Genomic DNA, 19,931 nt, shown 5'->3' with positions numbered 1-19,931 from the left:
GCTTCCTCAGGAAAGTCCATAACCAAAAGCATTGCTGGGCATAGATAACCCATTGGGAAGCTGAGGCAAGGAGAATTCTTTCCAGGCTTTGCTGCCAAGGACAATTTCCTGCACAGACTGAAGACAGCTGATTGGGTGGTGTCCTCAGAAAAAACCCATAACCCAAAAGCTTGGCTTGGTATCGATAGCTGTGCTGTCATAGCCTGTTGGAAAACCAAGGCAAAGAGGAGGAGTCTCTCTTCCTGGGATTTTCTGCCAAGGATAATTTCTTGCAAAGATCTGAGCAGCCGAATGGGTGGCCAGGAGGCTGGCTGTCCTAACCTCTGATGTTTGTGGGAAGGTCTTGCTCCTCCTGCTCACCCCAGTTCTCCCTTACAGTGCCTACGTGGAGGTGCACCAGCTGGAGCTGGAAAAGCTGAGCACCCAAATCCGCGAGTCCAAGAGAAATTCTCGCCTGGTGAGTGGCGGCTTTCTGCCAACCGAAAATATTCCCTACCCATGCTGGCCGCACCTGACACCCCCATAGATCAGAAGTGGGGACAGCTGAGAATTAAACTGGGAGCCTTTTGACTTAACATGTGGCACAGTGCTTGCGCCATGCATCTCAGCAACAGCTCCTGCTCTGCCCCTTATTCTTGCAACAACTTGGATCTTTGGGTCTGTGTCAGTGTTCCATATGCAGGGTGTCTTCTCTCTCTCCCCACCTGCTTCCCCCAAACCTAGATACTCTTTGTTGTTATGGGCAGCAGTTGGCTTGACCTTGGGGAATTGGGACACAGCAATAGGGGGGTTTGTGTTGTCACTTATGATTTTATATGCTCAGTGGTCATTTCTTGTTTCGGAGCTCTACCCTGAACTTTCTCCTCCTCCTCTCTTCTAGGGCTTTCTCTACGACCTTGATAAGGTAAGAAGGCCTTGATATGGTAAGGGAGCACTGCTCACCTGGTCTTGCTTGTTGATCTAGGCCCTGCCAGCCTATTATATCCTCTATCACACAAAAGCAAGACATTACAGCTTCTGGGTACCTTGACTTTTATTTCTTATTCCTGCCTTCTCTGGCTGGAATACATGGGTTGGCTTCAGCAGGGGTCTCTGATCAGGCAATTTCTTTCCTCTCTGGTTTTAGTGCCATCCCCGCACAACAGCTAAATGCCAAACTAGATGGGATGTGTCTTTCCTTAAATGGTTTGAGGGGGGGGGGTTGAAATCTGAAAATATCTTGGATCTTGGAGAATGTAGTCACCAGTGGAAGAGTAGCAGGCTGCTTATTCTTTCTCTTTGGGTTATTTTCCAGTTAAGAATCTCACATCCCTGTCTTATTCAAAGATTCAGGGGAAAAGATACAGGGTCTCCCTTTGTTCCTTCAGCAAGGAAAAACAAAACACTGATCTTGCATGGTAGAATTACTTGGGGGAAAGGGTGGAACAGCCGTGTTCGGATGGGCATCCTTTTGTCTTTTTTTAAGTGGAGGAAAATAACATGGCATTCCATGGGTCACTTAATTTGACCCTGTGAGTCGAAGTGGATGATAGTTTTTCAGGGAGCTGAAAGTTGTTCAGCATACATATCTCCCACTTCTGTTTGTGCTAAACAGTTTTTTTTAAAAAAATACAAACTGCTTGACAAGAGATGACAGTGGAACAAAAGTGCATGAACACAGGGAGAAAAGCATCCCCCCCCCCATAATCACCCACAACTATGCTTCTATTTCCAGTCTGAAATCTGTCTTGTATCTTGATGAAACAAAAGGATACAGTTAATCATGGGGAAAACCTGTTCGCTCAACACCTTGCATTGCTTTCCTTTTATGGTTTTGGCTCCGCTATGCCCTAGCAGAAGTGACTCTTTCCGAGAAGATTCTCTGGAGAGCGGAAGGGTGTATAGGTTTTTCCCTTGCCAGAGAGAGACAAGAAAGGGTAACTAGATAAACAAAGGTGGGGCTGCCTTTTTTCTCTTGTTAGCTGTGCATATTTCCTTCCATGATACTTAACTTGAACCAATACTTGGAATTTCCAAATCTCTCTCTCTCTCTCTGTGTATTTAGTGGGAAACAAGCATATCTTTATTCGTCATTACATTTTAGATCTCTCCCTCCCATTTCCTGACAGAAGTCATTAATGCTAGTACCTATGAAAGAACAAGAAAGGTGCCTGGAATCTGGCTTTCTTCTTGGAAGAAGGGGAGCTGGGTGAGAATAGGGATCTATTGGATGATCAATTGCTCTCTCTCTCGCTCTCTCTTGGTCTCCAGTCCTGCTCTAGGAGGTAAAGGCTTGGGGAGTGGTAGAGGTCACAGGTGGCTAGCTCTGAAGCATGATGTACACAAGAACCAGGGCTTTTTTTCAGCTGGAACGCGGTGGAATGGAGTTCCGGCATCTCTTGAAAATGGTCGCATGGCCGGTGGCCCCGCCCCCTGATCTCCAGACAGAGAGGAGTTTAGATTGCCCTCCGCGCCACTTGGCAATCTAAACTCCCCTCTGTCTGGAGCTCAGGGGACGGGGCCACTGGCCATGCGACCATTTTCGCCGAGGGCGATTTAAACTTTGAAAAACTCCCCCCTTGTTCCAGCTGACCCAAAGTGGCATCATTGTGCAGTCCTGAGTTCCACCACCTCTTTGCCCAGAAAAAAGCCCCGACAAGAACCATCAGGAAATGAAGACAAGGAGGCCTCCACACTTTTTTTTCCTCTGTAGGAGATGCTGAGACTATCTTCCAGTGTTTGTTTATTCTCTTTAATAAGCCAGAGAGGTCTGTTAACCCCAACTCCTCTCTTCTTGGCCATGGCCTCTGATTTAGATTACCCAATCCTTTTAGGGATTTTTTTTTAAATACTGAGGAGTTAGCCATATTAGTCTTTAGTAGCAAAATATTAAAGAGTCCAGTAGCACCTTTAAGACTAACCAACTTTACTGTAGCATAAGCTTTCGAGAACCACAGCTCTCTTCGTCAGATACATGGAGGGTACGAAGAAACTGGACATATATATATAGGTGGTGAGGGGAGGGGGGAGTAGATGCAAATCAGTTTGCTTCTGATAATGAAATCAGTTACTTCTGATAATGAGATAACCATTCATAGTCTCTATGGACACAAATCTGACATTAAAAATGGCAACATCCAGAAACCAGTGGGAGAACACTTCAGTCTACCAGGACATTCCATCAAGGACTTAAAGGTCACTGTAGTTCAACAGAAACCTTTCAAAAAACAAAATCCAATAGGAAGCTGCTGAAGTGGAATTCATATGTAGATTTGACTCAGTCAGACTTGGATTGAATAGAGACTATGAATGGTTATCTCATTATCAGAAGCGACTGATTTGCATTTGTTGTTATCCGCCCTGAGCCCGCCCGCAGGGAGGGCGGAATAGAAATTTGAAATAAATAAATAAAATAAATACTTTTCAGAGGCAACCTAAGATCATGAAGGACTTCCATGAGCCCTGTGTTCCTTGTTAGTTATTTCCTCTTCCAATTTCATAAGAGCTTTTTTTTTTTTTAATTTCACAGCAAGTCAAGTCAATTGAGCGTTTCCTTCGCCGACTGGAGTTCCACGCCAGCAAGGTACTTGACACATCTGAGACGGGGTTGTGAAAGAAAATTCTGCACAAGGAAAAGCTGTGTATTTGTGATCTCCTGTTAATTGTGCAATTCGAGCAGATTTGCATATATATTTTAAAACCCTCAGCTCTGCTTGTCATGAAGCAACACTCCACAGGGGGATGGCAACACTTCAGCATTGAGCTGAACCACTGGAAACTTGCCTTCAGAAATTGCAGTGGGTGTTGCAAGTGCGCGCGCACACACTTAACCCCATTGCCATGCAATAAAAACTAGATCCTTGTTTTGCCGAGAGCTTAGAATGTCGTGGTGTAATTTCTGCGCTTGCACCATATTCTGTGAATAAACTCAGCCCTGACTTTTCCACATTTAGCTTTGCTCAGGAATCCCTGTCTGAACAAAAACACACGGTGGTTTTTTATGCCCCTCATGTCTAGCATTCTGCCCCTGCTATTAATGGGAGGAGCAGTATATCTAGTGGTTAGAGACTGCGACTGGCGAGACCCGGGTTCAAATCCCGACTCAATCATTCCGGATGTTACAAAACTTTAAAGGGGGAGATATTTTAGGCTGTGATTTTCTCACCAACATCCCTGATGCTTTAATCTCTCACCATGGCAATGCTGCACAATTTCAGCAAAATATCAAAAATTTGCTAAAATGATGGTTCATTTTTGTTTGTTTTAAAACTTTTTTTTTAATTTTACTTCATTTATGGGGACCCAAAGCAGCTTACAACATAGTTCTCCTCTCCTCCACTTTATCCTCACAACAGTCTTGTGGCCAGGAGTGTACAGCAGTCCCAAGGTCACTCAGCAAGCTTCCCTGGCAGTGTAGGGAGTCAGACCTGGCTCTCTCAGATCCTAGTTTGACACTGTAATGTTCTGTAATAACAATAACAACTGCACTTATATATCACTTTTCTAGACAGATTAATGCCCCACTTGGAGCGTGAACAAAGTCAGTGTTATTATTATCCCCACCATACAGCCGGGGAGCTGGGCTGAGAGGAGTGGCTCACCCAAGGCCACCTGCTGAGCTAATGACAGTAGTGGGAGTCGAACCAGCTGAGTGCTGACTCGCTGCAGACCAACCACTTAACCACTGTGCTACAGCAGCTCTCTATTTTGCCATGTAAACAGTTTGTATTTTGTTTCTGCTAATTAATATCAGGTTTTGAATGTGGTTTAAAATGCAGATCTCTAAAGTAAAGGGATCCCTTGCTCTAACCACTACACAACTCTGGTTCTACGGGGCTCGGGACGGCCTCACATTCTGCCTAGCAACCCTACGGCCTCTCCCCTGAGCTCTGTGGGATTTTTTTTTTAACAGATAGATGAGCTTTACGAGGCCTACTGCATCCAGCGGCGGCTCCAGGATGGGGCCCATAACATGGTCAAAGCCTACACAGCTGCCTCACCCGGCAGCAAGGAAGCACGTGAGAGTTTGGCCGAAGCCAGCAAAGGTTACAAAGAGTACACAGAGGTGAGCTATGATGTGAACAGGAAGAGGGAAGGCAGTAGGGGCTACGATTTCTCAGTTGGTGGCAATTAACGAGGTTCTGTCTGATGTTTTTCCTTGCTAGAACATGTGCCTATTGGAGAGCGAACTGGAAGGTCACCTGGGAGAATTCCACGTGAAGATGAAAGGTACCGAATCCCTGGGGTGGGGAGGAGGGGGCGAACTATATGTCATGCACAAACCTGCATGAAGAAAGCTCTGGCAGCCATTTTGTAACGGAAAAGCAGCTTGATTTTGAATGGGGGCGGAAGGGGAGTGCTCCTTAACCCTTTCTCCACCAGCTGCTTTTCTGCTCCACTGTTATTGTTTGCAAAGAGTACAGGCTCTTACTCTTACTCTGTTTCTCTTGCAGGGCTTGCCGGCTTCGCTAGACTCTGTCCTGGGGACCAATATGAGGTTTGTGAAGGAGGGCTGTGGTTCAGGCTGTCCTGCTGTGTAAGGTGGAAGGGGTCTTCAGATCCTGGAGTGTGCTTGGCTGGGGCTTCCACAAACCAGTCTGAAGTGGGGAGTCTCTCTTGGTGCTTGAAGTATTGCTCAGTAACAGCCAGGTTGAGATAAATTGGTCATTTTTCTTATACTATCACCACCCCTTTGCTTTGGGGGAGCTGTGGGCTGGATCTCAACATAGACTTCTTTTAGGCACCATACCCCAAAACATTTTTTTTCACCCAAACTTTTAATTAAGGGGTCAATCATTTAAATGTTTTTTACAGTCCATTTCTAACCTGAGAACGGTTCTGAGGCTCATTTTAGGCTACTAAAGTAGGTCTACTTAGAATCTTACTCAATTTTATTCAATGGGACTTCCATTCAGTGTTCTTAGGATTTAACTCTAGATGTTTTATGTTGCTTTTATGCTCTCATTGAGTTTTTAATGCTATTTATGATTTTTATCTTTTTTTAAAAAAAACTTTGTAGACTGCCTTGAGCAGGTTCTCTGGAGTATATACACTTTCTAAATGAATTAATTCTGTGAGAGAATCACATTATTTAGTCTGTTCAATTGATTCTAATGTCCTGTTCCCCCCGTCCCCGTGGCAGATCTTCATGAGGTACGGGCGCCAGCGGTGGAAGCTGCGGGGTCGCATTGAAGCAAACAACAAACAGGTGTGGGACAGTGAGGACATGATCTTCCTTCCCCTCATCACAGAATTTTTGTCCATCAAGGTAACTGGCACTTTCCTGACCAGTGGTCCCCTTCTAAGTGAAGGCTAGCTGGGCCCTTCCCATGCTAATGGGCTCCCACCTTTTCTTTTTTTCCCCAGGTGACAGAACTCAAGAGCCTGGCCAGTCACGTGGTTGTGGGGAACGTCTCTTGTGAAACCAAGGATCTGTTTGCGGCTCTTCCCCAGGTGGTGGCTGTGGATATCAATGACTTGGGCACCATTAAGCTCAGTTTGGAGGTGAACTGGAAGTGAGTGCCCGGAGGCGCCTGTTTATTTATTTAAAACACACACACACACATATATATATATGCTCTCTCTTCAGAGACACACACATGATAGCTCATAGCATAAAGAATAAAAATCATTAAAACAAAAACATTCAATTTTGTTAACCATTAAAAACCAACCAATAAAAAAAGTCCCCAAAGCATAAAAGCATGCTAAAAAAACCTGTAGGAAAACATTTGGCCTTCTTTGTTTCTCCACTGTTAAGACCATGGAGAGGGTGCTGTTATTTATGTTATTTATAGTCTGCCATTCTCACTGAAACTCAAGGCAATATAAATCAGCATAATGAATAGAATAATGTGTCTAATAAGTAATATAATAGGACTAAGAATTGCAGAAGTCTGAAATGGAGCTGTCATCTGAAGAGCACAAAAGCCATATTAATGCGGAACATGGTATTACTTCAGTAGAAACGCAGCATGTTTTCTTGGGCCAGTCTGCTATGATTGTATTTTACACAGTGTGAAATGCCAAGCGCGTAGGAGCCTTCCTGACCTCCTCAGGCAGGCCATTCCACAGGGTGGGAGACACTACAGAGAAGGCAGGTGCACAAGTGGTTGTTTATCTTGCCCATTTGCAGGGTGGAATCTGTAGAAGGCCTTGCTTAGATGAGGAATGTTGTCATGGTGGGACATTGGTGGAGAGGCAGTCTTGCAAATATGAGAGTCCAAGGCTACGCAGGGCTTTTAATGTGATAGCCAGTACTTTGAATTGAGCCCAGTAACAGCGGGGCAGCCAATGGAACAACCGCAGAATTGGTGTAATATGCATGTTCCACTCTGAAGCGCTGGTGTGCTCAGTGTTTCCCACTTTCATGGTGTGAATTTCATCCTCACAGGACGGAGCAATAGCCACGAACACTGGTTTGTCAGTTTGGGGCATCATGTCAAACAATAGTTAGCACAGAAACAGAGTTTCTTATTCGGTCTTTGCTAGGCAGCCTCAAACCGCTGCCTGTCGACCTCAGACCAAAATGCAGCTTGCATGATGTTCAAGATGAACATAAAAGGGTTAAGAAGTCCATTAGGTCTCCTTTCCCTAGACTGCCTTTGCCCTGTGAGATAGAGCAGGCCAGCCGTTCTCACTTTGCGTTCTTTTGTTCAGCCCCTTCGACAAGGAAGACCAGCCGTCATCTGCAAGCACTGTGAATAAGACGTCTACAGTCAACAAGAGATTCTCCATGTACAACCAGAGCCCGCCTGACACGCCCTCGATGCGTGAACAGGCCTTTTATGTGAGTGCTGCCTTTGGGCAGGAGATTTGAAGGTTGGGTGGGGTTCTGTGTGTCTCCCCTCTCTACCAGAGAATAGTATATGTGCAACCCAATTAACGGGCTATGTCATGCCTTATCTTTCCTCTGTGCTCGGAGCAGTTTACATTATGGCTCCTAAGCAGTCTTAAAAATCCATGCCATGTACAACTAGACTTACTGTGCAAGTGTATCATGCTCCTTCAGGCAGTTGTTTGGGTCTTTCTCAGATGTACATGTTAAAGTGGCTACGTTTATGTCCCTTTCCAAGCGGGACAGCGCAACCCCTTGGCTGTCCAAGAGGAACAAAGGAACATAGCACGTCTCTGGTTTTAGAGTGCTCAAAGCGCTTTACATACATTATCTCAGTGATCTTTACAACAATCTTGTAAGGCAGGACAGTACAGCCCCCCCCCTCCCCAGTTACTCTTGGGGCTTGTGGGGACTAATGGCCACGTAGGTCAGGGGCTTGCACTAGCCAGTGAGAAGAGGCTGCAATTGTCTATCATCCTTTCATCCATCAGCAGTTCTGTGCTGACGGAAGAGGCCCGAGTGCTGATTCTGGCCCCGTCCCACTCCTCCTCTCAGCCTGATGAGCCCACCTGGCTGCTTTAGTCCTTGTGGCTCTTGTGACTCTGGGACTCAGCTGCTCTGGGTTGAGGAAGCCTGCTGGGGAGGAAGAAAACAAAGGAAATATCTGTCAGCGTCTTCTGCTGACACATCTCTCTAACTCATGTCTGTCATCTTTTTAAAAAACGAACCACCTTCCTTCTTTCTCTCTTTGTTCCCGATTCTGATAAAAGGTTTTTGCGACTGGTGCTGTCATACTATTTTAAGGATGGGAGAAGTTTTACGTTCGTGGGCGCAAGGAAAAGTGGGTTGTGTCCTCCTTGGAAGGAAAGTTGCAGTTAGAGCCATTGGAGTTTGTGGAGACCAACTACGGGCCTGAATGCTAGCCATAGGGAGGGATTAGGCGAGGGGAGGGGAATGGGACATTATCCTATGAAGAAGGTGGTGCCAGGCCCTTGGTGCTGACGGTTGATATTTCTCTGCCCAAGAGCTTGCCACGGGAGGTCTCTCCCAAGCCGAGGCGGGCTTTGCTGGATATTTTCCTGGAGAGGCTTCCTCGGAGTTGCTCGTGCAGTGACGTCTCCTCTGTTCAGCTTGGCACGAGGGCAATGCAGGATTCTGTAAGTGCTGGCCCCGTAGCCTTAGCGTAGCCTCCCGACTTAGAGGTACATATACTCTGCCTCTTGTGCATTAGCTGCGACCTCCCTGTTTGAAGCCTGCTCCAGTAGGGCAAGAGGAATGCTGCTTATTCATGCCTGAGGGGGTCTATGCCTCCCTCTGCCACTTGGCAGTGGTGAGCAAGAGGGTCACCCTTCCCTTGCTGCTTGTCTCATGCTTGCTTGCTGCTGCCCCTGCAGGCAGGATGGATGTAGCGCAGGTAGTTTCGTCTGCATTTTGTAGCTGTAGATTCCTTCGTCTCATGGTTGGTGCAGAAGAGAACCAGTCTTATATTCCATGCTCATGCTCATGTGACCATTCCTGGTTATTTGGGTTTGGGTTACGGGAGCTGCAGGTTTAGGAAGAGGTGTCTCCTTCCTCCAGGCCTATTGAGTGGATTTATGAAACATCAAGAGTGGTGGTGTTACTAGTGGAGTGTACACAATACTTGATCAGGGCATTTCCATGCGTGGACAGGTATCTTGAGAAATGAATATCCATACTTTACAGGGCTTTCTTCCTCTATCTGGACTTTGCAGTCTGTAGTGAACTCTGGTTTTTATCCCCCCTCCCTTTTACAGACTCACAAAGAATTATTGTAACGGCCATATGCTTTTCAACATGCAGCTCTAGGCCGTATTTATTTATTTGAAACAAGTCACTTTTCCAGTGTTTTAGAACACTTACCATAAGATAAAAATCATAAATTGACAGATAACAATAGTGAAAATAATTCCCCAGACTAGATCAACCAACTGCCTGCCAGAATTACTGACCTTCTAGAAAACAGTTTAAGATTAATTAAGGAATGACCGGTCAGTGGTCCTAGAGCTCCCTTCTTCAGACACCCATGGAGCTCTGACTCTCAAAAGCTTACACTCTGAAAATCCTGTTGGTCTCTCAGGGGCCGCTGGACCCAAATCGTGTTGTTCTACTGCAGACCAACACGTCTACCCACCTCAACCTATCCAGCAAGGGTTGATGTTGCAGTTGGGCTGTAGCCTCGAATTCGAAATACAGGGCAGGTATCTCTTGTTTGTGTGTGAGAGAGAGACCGTCTTCATGGGTCCTGAGAAAAGTGGCTTCTTCAGATTGCAAGCCCCACTGTAAAAAAAAAAAAAAAAGGAATGAATTGACCACCAGGTTACCTTGATGGGAAAAGGCTGTGAGACTGGTGGGCGAGGAGCAATTTTCTCTATCTGTTTTTCCCTGTGCAAAATGAACCATCTTTTAATGAGCTGGGCTGGAGGAAGGAGCAGCTCAAATGCAATCTTGTATAAAATGGTAGTTAGTTGCAATTTGCGGAGGGAGGGTCAAGGAAGGGCTATGCTCCTCTCACGCATGTACAATGCTCACAGAAGCGCACTTGCTCACGAATGCGTCGATGCTGTGTTTCCTGCAGAACATGTTGCGACAACAAGAGGAGCTGGAGAACGGCGCAGCCTGGTCCATATCCTCAGAATCCTCAGATGATTCTTCCAGCCCGCAGCTATCCGGAAGTGCCCGCCACATGCCTCCCCGATCTATTGTGCAACCCGAAGTGCAAGCCACTGCACCCGCCATAGAAATTGCCTTTACACAGCCCGAGGACAAAGACCCGCCAGTCCTGCAGGAGGAGGTGGTGACGGTAGCAAATGGCCACGTGCCCTATGCCCGGACTCTTAGCCAGATCAGCGAGGCCAGTGTGGACCTGCCGGTTTCAGAGGACAGGGAATGTGCTGTCCCTCAAGAGAGGAGTCTCACGGACTTGCCCACCCTGGAAACGAACTCTTTGCCCCAAGGTGCAGTCTCCGTGCTCGACACCCGGATCAGCGAGTGTGAAGAAGAGGAGACTGAGTTTGCCGGGGCCACCAGTGTGGCGGCAGAGAAAACTGAGGACATTGTAAGCCAGAGCCAGGAAACTCCACAGCCTAAACCTCCATTGACTGAGCCCAGTCCTGACTCAATGGATCTTCAGCCAGTGGGGATCTTGGAGGTGCCAAGACCCAAGCCTGTAGACTGTGGAGTTGAGGAGGCTATTAGTGTTCTGAGCTCGGCTCTGGATGACTACCGGGGACAGTTCCCTGAGCTACAGACCCTGGAGCAAGAACTCAAGCATCTAGAAGAGATTCTCTTGGTAAGAATTAGCACATACCCGGTGCATTAAAAAAAAATGGTAATCCCAGCCTTTTCACCAGGAAAATGCAAATTCTTGTTCCAGAATTCCGCCAAATGGAAGCTGAACTTGCAGCCATCACACAAATTATTTTCTCCGTTTACATAATTTATTCCACTCCTACATTCCAGGAAGGGGGCAGTGAATAAGCTGCCCAGGATTCAAGTCCTGTTCTCTAGCCATGCTCAGTTGTCAGCTGGTTGTCCCCGATTCTGTCCTTGGGTTTTTGAGAAGAGCTTTGGATGTTGCAGGAAATGCAAGCTGCATGTGCTGTGTGCCTTCTGCAAAACACAATGTCTGTTCTGTCCCCCACATCAGGACCACTGAGCAAGTGGCCGGGGCAGAGCAGAGGAGAATGCTTACGTTGTGTTGGAATGTGATGCGGAATTGCAGAGAGCTGCAAATCGTGTTTTGCTCACATCTTGTGTATAAGATTTCACCCACAATTCTTTCGGACTTGTCTTCCCAGGACTGAGGGTGCTCAAAGGTTTGCTTTCTGACAGGTATTCTTGTTGGCTTACTTAAATGAAAGCTGAGATTCCTAAGGTGTTTTGACCCGATGCCAGTTTCCCATTGAGGTTTCAACAACTGGACTGCACACGTTTGGAATTAAAAGACAGATTTAGAGGGCATGGGATTTTTTTGGCTTTTCCTATCCCCCGCTGCATTGTCCAGTTGTGGTAAATATCATAGTTGATGCCAAAAGAGGAAAATACCACATTTAAGAAAAAAAATCTATTGAAGAGAATGTTGTAATACAGCAGCAAGAATGCTAACCAATAAAATGAGTAAAGAGTCCAGTAGCACCTCTAAGACTAACCAACTTTACTGTAGCATAAGCTTTCGAGAATCACAGTTCTCTTCATCGGAGGCATCTGACAAAGAGAACTGTAATTCTTGAAAGCTTATGCTACAGTAAAGTTGGTTAGTCTTAAAGGTGCTAATTGACTCTTTTCTATTTTGCTACATGGCTAACTCCTCTGGTTCAATAAAATGAGTAAATCTTTCAAAGCAGGAATAATAAAGATATTGACAATTTCACACACAAGTGACTAGATGAATGAAATACAGCTATAAAGGTCTATCTGATTTTTTTAAAAGCTGTCTCCAGCTTGTTGTAAATGTTACTTTGTGGTTGTTTTTGCTATCCCTCTAGGAAACTGAAGTAAGCCAGATTCTGACAGTCTGTTTTTAGGGTCATTTTTACGGTGGTCAGTAGATATAGTCCTTTTAGGATGTGCTGAGGAATGAAATGCATTTGAAGTGAACTCTAGTCAACAAAATATTTATCCTCGAATAAGAACTTGATAGTCTTTAAGGTGCCGCATAGTTCCTGTTCTGTGTTTCCTACAACAAACGAATGCAACTGGAAAAATCTTTTAGTAAACCCAATAGGGTAAGACACCTTATTAAAAAAAATGTATGGCTAAAATGCAGCCTGTTGTCCTATTAATTTCTAAAACTTCCTTCCAAAATTCTTGGATAATGGAGACAGTGCTGCCTTGTGGAATTGGCTCCATGAAGAGATGAAAGGTGGCACCAGGGCTTTTTTTCAGGGGGAATGCAGGGGAACGGAGTTCCGGAACCTCTTGAAAATGGTCACAGGCTGGTGGCCCCACCCCCTGATCTCCAGACAGAGGGGAGTTGAGATTGACCTTCGCGCTGCCGATTAGTGCAGAGGTCAATCTCAACTCCCCTCTGTCTGGAGATCAGGGGGCGGGGCCACCAGCCATGTGACCATTTTCTCTGAGGGCAACCCATTGAGTTCCACCACCTCTTTTCCCAGAAAAAAAGCTCTGGGTGGCACCATATCTAGATGGAGAGCTGGTGTGGTGTACTGGTTAGAGTGCTGGACTAAGAACTTGGGAGATCCAGATTCAAATCCTCATTCTGCCATGGAAGCTCACTGGGTGAACTTGGGCCAGCCACACTCTCTCAACCTAAGCCTACTTCACAGGGTGGTGGTGGTTTGGATAAAATGGTAGAGAGGAGAATGAGGTCCACCGCGTTAGGTCCCCTTTGGGGAGAAAGGTGGGGTATAAATGAAGTGAATAAATAACAAAGAGATGTGCTTAGTGGCTGTATTTGCTTGGGCTTTTAATAGCATGTAGGCTGCGAGCATTTGGGGTGGGAGAGGGATATTGTTGTATTCTGTGTGTCTCAGATATGGGAAAGATAGAGTATACCTTTAATAAAACTAATATAAATACCACACACGTATAACAACATTCAATTTATATACCGTCCTTCAGGACAACCTAATGCCCTCTCAGAGCGGTTTACAAAGTATGTTATTATTATCCCCACAACAATCACCCCGTGAGGTGGGTGGGGCTGAGAGAGCTCTGAGAGAGCTGTGACTGACCCAAGGTCCCCCAGCTGGCTTCAAGCAGAGGAGTGGGGGATCAAACCCGTCTCTCCAGATTAGAGTCCCACGCTCTTAAACATTACGCCAAACTGGCTCTCAGTGTTTCTGGTCTGTTGATGCTCAGCCACATCTCCTCTTGCTTTTGGAAATGGAACTCTTTCCCTTTCATTGGGTCCCCCCTTTCCTCCCTTCCCTTCCTCTCTCTTCCACTTCAAAGCTCAGGTGGCTGCTGCCACAGAGGCAGGAAGCTGCAGGGGAGGAAGAAGGGAAGGGCTTGGAGTCGAAGCGAAGCCCAAATAGATTTAACAGACCTGTGCTGTTTGCTTTCATTTTTCTCCCCTTCGTCTTGCAGCAAAAGCAGGGCATTTGCCTGAGCCGGGCCTCCAGTACCAGCCTGACGGTGGAGCACGCGCTGGAAAGCTTCAGCTTCCTCAGTGCTGCGGAGACCGATGATTCGGAGGGGGATGACGAAGGGTGAGTTAGGATGGACCGGGCTGTGACTGGGTTACCAGGGAAGCGAGTGGCAGCCATGGTTGTTAGACTGGTGAAATGCTGGGTCTGAGGAGAAATCCCCTCAGTTTGTGTGGGGTGGAAGATTCTGACCCTCATGGGAAGTGGGGCTGAGGATACACTGAGGTGGGAGTTGGAAAGACGTTGGCAGCGACTGGAAAATTTGTTGACGCAAGATCGTGAGGTTTTGGTCAAGGGATCCTGCTCCCCTTCGTTTGCCTTGCTCACATTGGGACTTACTGACACAATCACAGTTCAGGACCTACAGTCCCAGGCTGTTACCCAGAGAGACTCGCCATCCTCTACAAGAACAAGGAATTTGCAGGGAAAGGCCCTTTGGATGGTCTGTCGTGAGTTGCTCTATGAACCATGCATTTTGCTCACCAGATAAACACCCTGAGTTATTTTATTGTATTTCTTTATATTTATGCCGTTTATAGTCTGTCTTTCTCACTGAGACTCAAGGCGGATTACACAGAGTGAGATTAGCTCAGTCAATATCAAAGACATTTCACTAAATCATGCTATAGGATAATTAATGCAAGTTACAAAGACATAACATGAGCAAAAATCCAATACAGGGTTGAAGAAATGCTGAAATAAAACATAAGCAATTCTAAGATTGACATTGGACAAGATAGAACTACCCGGTAGGGTCATACTTAAAGCAACAGGTAGTACATAGCAGCACATACTTTAAGCAATAGATAGTATGTACGGCAACATAGAGGTGAAGTCTGTGGTCCCTAACTCATTAGTAAAGCATCTCTTTGAGATCATCTCCCTACAATACAGCCCTCCAATCTGTGTAAAAAGCCAGTTTTGCATTGTTCGCGGAAGGCCAGGAGATTGGGGGCTTTCTTGACTTCCTCAGGCAGTCCGTTCCATAGGGCAGGGGCCACCACAGAGAATGCACATGTACGGGCAGCTGTTAATTCCCATTGCTAGCTGACCATCTTCTGGGGTCTTAGAGGCTGCTTGTCTCTAGATCGTGGTCTAGAAGATGTCATGATACACCTCGACTCAGAGACATCATTCCAGTGCCATCTAAATAGAAAGGCTTTCTTCATTACAAAACATGTTAATTCAGGCCTGGCCAGGGGTATAGTAGACAGAACCCAAAATAATAATAACAACATTCGATTTATATACCGCTCTTCAGGATGACTTAACACCCACTCAGAGTGGTTTACAAAGTATGTCATTATTATCCCCACAACGAACACCCTGTGAGGTGGGTGGGGCTGAGAGAGCTCCTAGAAGCTGTGACTCCCCCAAGGTCACCCTGCTGGCTTCAAACGGAGGAGTGGGGAATCAAACCCAGTTCTCCAGATTAGAGTCCAGCACTCTTAACCACTACACCAAACTGTCGAAAGTGTAGCATCAATCTGGGTTGCACCAATGCTGAGCTAGTGTGGCCTGGTAACTAGAGTATTAGACTATGAACAGTGGAGGGCCCTGGTTCAAACCTCCTCTTGCCATGAAACTTGGACAGGTCATTATCTCTCAGCCTAACCTTCCTTGCAGGGTTGGTCTGTGATGGATATTATAGAAACTTGTAGACCATTCTGAGCTAGAGAGATAAACTGTACTAACAGCTTGAAAAAAATGCACAGCAGTGGTTATCTCTGAGAAATGGGTGCCTTGTTCAGGATAGGCTTGGTTTCCCTGTGTGCCTTGCTCTGGGCTGGCTTCTCTGCTTAGTACACAGAGGAGCTTTTCCCCTTGTGTCAACATAGATGATACTGAGAGGGGGCTGATAAGATCTGGTGAGTTTATGTTAAAACCAGCCTTGAAGCGGGGGAGCTGAATGAAGTCCAAAAAGCGGTCTGGAACTAATTCATCCCACTCACCCCAAATCACAATTCAATTTGGTTCAAACAGGAGCTCTAGTTATCATGCATCTCCTCTGGCCTCGTTTCGTTTGGCCCCAATTCAGTTGCCTGAAACACTTGAGAAACTTTTTGGACCTGGGCCAACAGGTGGTTCCCTGCAGGATGTGCTTCAACACTGCCACCTTGTGACCAGTGCTTGATATTTTCTCCTGTGATCTACATCTATTTCCTTGTGGCTGTTGCAGATGGGTGTAAACTTTGGGCTGTGTCTTGAGACCCTGGAGTTTCACCTGTGTTGCTAAAATGTTAGATTTGCCCATTGCTAAAATGTTAGATTTGTTCTTCGGTTGCATATGTACTGAGCCACACGAACACATCACTTTGCTTTATATTGAGTCATGTTCTTCGTCTTGTGGTGGAGAGTGCCCTCAAGTCATGGCTGATGTATGGCAACTCCTGGTAGAGCTTTCATGGCAAGAGACTAACAGAAGTGGTTTGTCATTTCCTGCCTCTGCAGCCCTGGTCTTCACTGGAGGTCTCCCATCCAATTACTAACCAAGGCCAACCCTGCTTATCTTCAGAGATCTGATGAGACTGGGCTTGGCTGGGCTATCCAGATCAATATTGTCTACTCTGACTGGGAGCAGTTCTCCAGACCTTTCACATCACCGGAGCCTTTTAGCTGGACATGCTGGGGATTGAACCCTGGGACTTTGTGCATGCCAAGCAGATGCTCTACAACTAGCTACGGCCCTTCCCCTCGTCCAGTTACCTCACTCTTGCTGTACACCCTGGTTGTCAAAGCTTATTTGTGCCAGGGTAGGAAAGTTTGACGTACTAAAACCAGGCTCTGTGGATGTGCTTATTTCATCTGCTTCTGTCCACAGGAGAGCCAGCAGCACCCAGCCTGCGCCTTTGAGCAGGGTACCAGGAACCAGCGAGGCTGTCGGCGAAGAAACAGCAGGGTGCTTTGCCTCAGAGGGCAGTGCAGAACCCATGAGCACCGGCTGTGAATTCCTCGACCGGGCACTGGTCTTGCATTTGAATCACTGCAATGGCCTGCTGCTGGTGAGTGCAAAGGGGAGGGTCCTTTCTATTTGCAAAGCCCCTCTCTCTTCCTTCTGGGTTTTTTTTTCTGGTTTTTGGTATGCCGCACATCTTGCAGGGCTTCCACTTGACTAACAAGCAAAGCGTTCGTGATGACCACTAGCTTAGTTAACTTCAGTGGAGGAATTAGACCTACCCTACTGTGCACTTGTCTGTCAAGAGCCACGAGCTGAGTGGAACTAACTTGCATACACCACTTGTGAGCTTCCAGTAGCACCTGGATAGTCACAGGTAGAGAAACAGCGCTAACCTAGATGGTTGTTTGGTCTGATCTAGTAAGGCACTTCTCTCATTTTCAGTGGAAATTTGGCCATGGCATATCTCCTCATTCCCATTCACTCTTTGGGGTTCTTGAAAATTGTCCGGACTGGTGGCTGTTACTTAGTCCTTACTGACTTGTTTTTGTGGTGGGATATCACGCAGTTGTTGCCTCTGAGCTTCAGTGGTGATCTCTGCTTTTTGTGTCCTGCACATAAAACGTGCCGAGACTTGCAACCTGCTCTGTTGCTCCAGCAACAAGTGGCTCCTTGCAAGAATGTGAATTGAGGTTGGACCTTCTCCCTAAGGATCTTTTGCGGTGTGTGTGTCTGATTTGTAGAAACTTGGCAATTTTGGACCACTGCGCTGCCGGGAAATGTATGCACTCGACCGGCTGGCTAGGGAAGCTCAAGTCCTAGAGATGGTCTGCCGACTGGCGGAAGAACGATCAGGGACTGCCGGTTCTGCCGAGGAAGGTAAGGAATTTTGCTACGAGAGAGAATCCAAGGTCACTCACTGCCTAGGATGTCAATCAATCAATACTTTATTGCTTCAGCACAGCCATAGCAAATAACAAGAAAAGTACAATATTATTACATGCCTAGGATGTCTGTAATTCCAGCAAGGCGGATCTTTTTCTTTGGCCCTTTGTGGGAAGAGTGTTGGGGGAAGAAATTATACCCAGGGCACCACCCCCTGTTGTATAAACATGTATCAAAACAGCAGTTACTGTATTCCTTTCTCAAGCAAGGTAACTCTACTTTCCTCCCTCTTTTGCTTTCTAAACAGTGGACATGTTTACTAGCAGTTCGGTGGGAAACCAAGTTAGTAGATTTTAGCAGCCAAATGGAACAGGAGTCCAGCAGCATCTTTTTGACTTACAGAATTTATTCCGATACAAGTTTCAGTGAATGAGAGCTCACTTCATGCATGGGCTCTGACTTACGAAAAGTTATGCTGGATTAAATTCTATTAGTCTTTAAGGTGCAGGTGAACTTGTTTTGCTTTGTTGCTAGCAGTTTAGACGCCGATTTCATTGTCCAATTTCCTCCCACCCCGTGTTTCAGTAGGTTGTCTGCTTTCTGTTTAAGAGCATTCCATGTACTTTCTTAATTGATTTAGCATTCAGCTAGCTCCTTTGAAAAGCAAGATCTGTATTTAAAACGGTGTAAAATCTTGATGAGCAAGAAGGGTATGACCTCATAGTCACCAACCAATCAGGGCTGTGCACAGCCAGCTTCCATTGCAAATGCACAGAAGCAGTTTTCTTTGTAGTCAGATGCACCTTTACCACCCCAGCTTGACGAAGAGTATTTCTGGAGTACAGTGACTGTTGTTGTTATGTGTACTCGTATGCAAAGTACACTAATGGATACTTTTGGGACCGATGGGAGGAAGACAAATGTTTGTAGGTAGCGGGTTGGATCCTGGAGATTCATTCTACTAGCGAAGATGCTTTCCTCTGGTGGAAGGAGCCTTCTAAAGACACAAGAGCTCCTTCCTCCTAAGAAAGCACCTCTAGCAGCAGAAACGTATCTGCAGGGTCCACCCCAGAGTTTCTTAATGATTCAAGGGCAACATTTGCTGGCTCTGTCGTGGCAGCTCTAGTCCTAAACGGATTTTGCAATCTCTCTGTCCTCAGTGGTTCAGTTCTCCACACGGAAGGAGGGGGTGTTGTCCTTTTGGGACAGCTGTGTGGCCATCCCTAATGTGTACATCTGCCCTGTGGAAAGATTCCTGCAGACACTCAGCTCCCAGTATGCAGTGCGAATCAACGAACGGCAGCAAGGCCTGGCAGATGCAGGTGAGTGCACCCCTCCCCCACACAGACACATGTACCAGAGATCTAGATTCTGTAATAAGGTGACCCATGGATCTGCAGTCTGAATAAATTGTACAGTTTAGTTGCATGCTTCAGCCTGTTCTCATGCGACTGGCAAAATTACGCCTGTAGCTAATCCCCTTGGCTGCTAGAAGGCCTTTCTCGGGTCCCTCTTGGTCATAGCCATTGCCAGCCTATCGTGGCTTCTTGCTTGAGGTTCCTCAGATCTGGAATTGGGCTGTCTGTCTCTGTCTTGCAGTGGCTCCTTGGTAACCAGATCGTTAGTCCCATCCCAAATGGAAGCGTCTGAGAGTGCCTTGATGCCATGCCAGTGTTTGTGCTGTGAGCATTCAGGGGTTGCTCTGTGTTCCTTTCTCCTCTAGTGTGCGTGAAACTGGTGGAAGAGCTTCTGCAGCGCAGGCTGCCCCGGCGCCAGGGGAGCTGCCAAGCAGAGCAGGTGACTATCTTCCAGTACTGGAGCCATTTCGAAGCTCTGCCTCCGTCGACATTGGACTCCTACATCTTGGAGTTGGCGGAGGAAGGTATGTCAGGGGAAGAGGGTTGATTCAGGGGAGGGGTGGGAGCTCTCGTGCGCTTGTTACTTGGTGACGGCAACCTCAAGTGATGAATTACATGTGCAAACAGCCATGGTGGCTCAAACACGGCAGAAACATCTGCTTGCTTGTGAACCCTCGCACTGCCTAGATGCCCATCTTGCCTGCATGGTCTCCCTGCAATGGTGCTGGGCAGCCCATGCAGCTAGGTGGAAGGAATCACAGGTGGGAGGAAAGGATGGGTGTATCCTTCCCTGTCACTGACTTCTGCAGCCGAGAACAAGGTGAGCCCTGGCAGTGCCACTAGGGCTT

At 46.7% G+C, this 19,931-nt stretch overlaps 1 protein-coding gene across 9 annotated transcripts in view; it reads left to right on the top strand.

The window, feature by feature from the left end:
• Positions 1-19,931, top strand: part of RIPOR1 (RHO family interacting cell polarization regulator 1) — a 121,492-nt gene that overhangs the window by 89,778 nt on the left and 11,783 nt on the right. For all 9 annotated transcript variants that reach the window (XM_055000340.1, XM_055000339.1, XM_055000338.1 and 6 more), the window contains exons 4-18: positions 379-457; positions 881-904; positions 3,509-3,562; positions 4,892-5,044; positions 5,145-5,208; positions 5,433-5,476; positions 6,122-6,247; positions 6,346-6,494; positions 7,639-7,768; positions 10,413-11,126; positions 13,886-14,007; positions 16,766-16,946; positions 17,584-17,719; positions 18,886-19,047; positions 19,449-19,607. In XM_055000340.1, coding sequence (XP_054856315.1) covers positions 379-457; positions 881-904; positions 3,509-3,562; positions 4,892-5,044; positions 5,145-5,208; positions 5,433-5,476; positions 6,122-6,247; positions 6,346-6,494; positions 7,639-7,768; positions 10,413-11,126; positions 13,886-14,007; positions 16,766-16,946; positions 17,584-17,719; positions 18,886-19,047; positions 19,449-19,607 — 2,297 coding nt within the window. The remainder of the gene's footprint in view (positions 1-378; positions 458-880; positions 905-3,508; positions 3,563-4,891; positions 5,045-5,144; positions 5,209-5,432; positions 5,477-6,121; positions 6,248-6,345; positions 6,495-7,638; positions 7,769-10,412; positions 11,127-13,885; positions 14,008-16,765; positions 16,947-17,583; positions 17,720-18,885; positions 19,048-19,448; positions 19,608-19,931) is intronic.

Source organism: Eublepharis macularius, chromosome 16 (genome assembly GCF_028583425.1).
Source record: "Eublepharis macularius isolate TG4126 chromosome 16, MPM_Emac_v1.0, whole genome shotgun sequence".
NCBI lineage: Eukaryota > Metazoa > Chordata > Lepidosauria > Squamata > Eublepharidae > Eublepharis > Eublepharis macularius.
The sequence above is the reverse complement of the archived record's forward strand: the minus strand, read 5'-3'. Positions and strand labels throughout refer to the sequence as shown.